This window comes from Candida orthopsilosis (assembly GCF_000315875.1).
Source record: "Candida orthopsilosis Co 90-125, chromosome 5 draft sequence".
Lineage (NCBI taxonomy): Eukaryota > Fungi > Ascomycota > Pichiomycetes > Serinales > Debaryomycetaceae > Lodderomyces > Lodderomyces orthopsilosis.
The window spans coordinates 154,782-157,504 of NC_018298.1; the positions used below are offsets into that span (position 1 = coordinate 154,782).

At 37.3% G+C, this 2,723-nt stretch overlaps 1 protein-coding gene across 1 annotated transcript; it reads left to right on the forward strand. All coding sequences in view use genetic code 12, as the record gives it.

Annotated features, from left to right (window-relative positions):
• Nucleotides 1-1,709: 1,709 nt before the first annotated feature.
• Nucleotides 1,710-2,723, forward strand: CORT_0E00820 (Sdo1 protein; the record flags this gene model as incomplete). Its single annotated transcript, XM_003869755.2, has 1 exon — nt 1,710-2,723. A coding segment is annotated over one exon (1,014 nt), but the record flags the coding sequence as incomplete, so codon positions are not given.

A 2,723-nucleotide genomic window follows, 5' to 3' on the forward strand; every position in this document is an offset into this window, starting at 1 on the left:
CCGAAGTTGAATTCGGAAGCCAGAGTGCAATCGTGTAACATATCGCTCTACTTGTTCAAGCTCAACATTATCTTATTAAGGGATTATGCTTCGAATATGTGGGGTGGGTGAAAAAGAAAACACACCGAGAAATTTCACGAACACCTTTCTCGGAAAATTTCGCGTTATTGCTCGGAATAACTTGTTTCATCAAAGCAGCTTTGTGTATGTCTGCAATGAGGCCAGAACATATTAAAGTTTAACCCGACTTACATATTTTCTACTTTAGAGTGGAGGCACCAATTTAGCCCTGTATATTAGTTGACCAATTACCAAGCTATTAGATTTCAATGACAGTATAAATTCGTTTTCCCCGCCTTGTACTTGTATATCTAGAAGCAATTGTGAAACACCAGATATCATTTTTGTGGCGCACTCCACGCTTACAGTTATTTCCCCGAGTAAGAGCCCTTTGGTGATGTGGAAAGAAAAAGGCCCTAGCACACCCTCTTGAATAAATCTTTAAGTATTCAACTTGCTTAGACTAGTGCGCATCGAAAAACTCGCAGGGAATTGACGGGTTGCTTGGCAACGAAGATGTGAGATCTTGAGATCTCGAAGCACATAATATTTGTATCATTCGGGTATGTAATGAAGTGGATAATTGACTGTCAACTTTAAAAACAATACATGAAATGGTGAAGTTTTAAATGCAATATTCTCGGCAAGAAACCCCTGACTGCTGAATCTCATCTATCCTTCTTCCCCCCACCTCACCCTCCCGATTGATTATAGTTTATTTTTACTTTGTAGAAACTCAATTAAGTTTGACTCTGTACGAAAATAAGGAAATTGTTTTCTACAACTGAACGTGGCTTATGAAGAGATTTGGAAAGAAATTTCACTTGAATAATTGTTGTTGGAGGCGTGACTAAGAATATCTGATTATAGTGAGTTCATTGTCTCTCACTCGTAACATTACTGAACAAACAATGTGATGTGAGCCTTTGACAGGTGTTGATTATTTTTGCTATGTATTTGAACAATAGAATTCACGAGTTTGAAAAAGATATTGTGGGGTGCATTCTATTGTTTTCTTTGTTTCTTGTACATTTCTCTATTGTTTATTGCATACACTAATATGTTACAAAATATGTTACAAAGCTGCAGCCTTTTAATTCCCCCGAGCATTCAAAATGTTGGTCACACTTCCAATGAAAATTTTGGCACCTCTCTACATAAACCCATATCGTAAGTTTCCACAGATTTAGTGAATATTAATGTGCCATTCTTATTTCTCCTACAGTTTAAGCCTTCTTGCATAAATTCGTCCTGTAATTCACAAACGTATGCATTTTACAACCAATCATTGTATGGGAACAGACACAAGGCTTTGTAGACTTTTCGAGTAAGCGAAGCTATTGCATCTTCACTTGTATGCTTTACTCTCACGCTTGCCGGAAAGTATCTCGCATAATTTGCAAGCATTATCGGAAAGTATTCCCCGCCCCTACTTTGATCCCTAAATTTTGTACTCATATTGGCTATATAGGTTCACTTGATTTAAGATTCATTGCTTGAGTGGTGTAATTTGCTAACAAAATGTATTCAAAACTTGTTTTGCAGCAAGGTTTCAATTTGTATAACGATTTCTATAAATAGAGAAGATAATCACCAATCAGAACCACAAAATCTACTATCATTTTCTACAATCAAAACTTTATACAAAAATGGCTGAATCTGAGTTTAGTACGCAAGACATGAAAGCAGAAGACAAGCACACTGAACATGTGCTGGTTTCGAGTGATGTCGATAAAAACGATAGCATAGTAGGTGGCGCAACAAATACCAATGTCGATGATTATATCTCCAAGTTCTTGGAGATGTCGGAAGATGCTCGTGCTAATGATCAAAAAGAAAAGCAAATGACTTTGAAAGAAGGTATCAAAACTTTTCCAAAAGCTATTGCTTGGTCGTTGATTTTGTCCACCGCTTTGATTATGGAAGGTTATGATACATGTTTATTAGCGAGCTTCTATGCTTTTGATGGTTTCAAAAAGAAATTTGGTGATTATTACCCCGATCTTGATGAGTATCAAGTGCCAGCAAGATGGCAAAATGGTTTGTCAAACAGTGTCAACTGTGGTCAGTTGATTGGTTTGTGGTTGGCCAGTATGTTTGTTGACAAGATTGGATATAGAAAGACATTGATGCCGGTATTAGCCATTTCAGTTGGCTTGATATTTATTCAATTCTTTGCCCCAAATCGTGAAGTTTTGCTTGTTTCTTATATTTTATTGGGTATTAATTGGGGTTCGTACCAAACAGTTACAGTCACATACGCTTCAGAAGTTGCCCCTGCCAGTTTGCGAGTGTACTTGACAACATATGTGAACTTGTGTTGGGTTCTTGGTCAATTAATTTCTGCCGGTGTCATTAAGGGAATTTCAAATATGACGAGTGAGTATTCTTATCGTATTGCTTATGGTATTCAATGGATTTGGCCAATTCCTATTTTGATTGGGGTATATCTAGCACCCGAGTCCCCTTATTTTCTTGTCAGGAAGGGAAGAATCCAAGAAGCTAAGCATGCATTATCCAGGTTATTGACCACAAACTCCTATTTGCCAGACAAAAGTATAGTTGTGGAAAGCATGGTTAGCAAGATCCAATTGATTGTCAAGGAAGAAGACGCCGTTAGTGAAGGATCAACATTCAAAGATTGTTTCAAAGGAACAAATAGT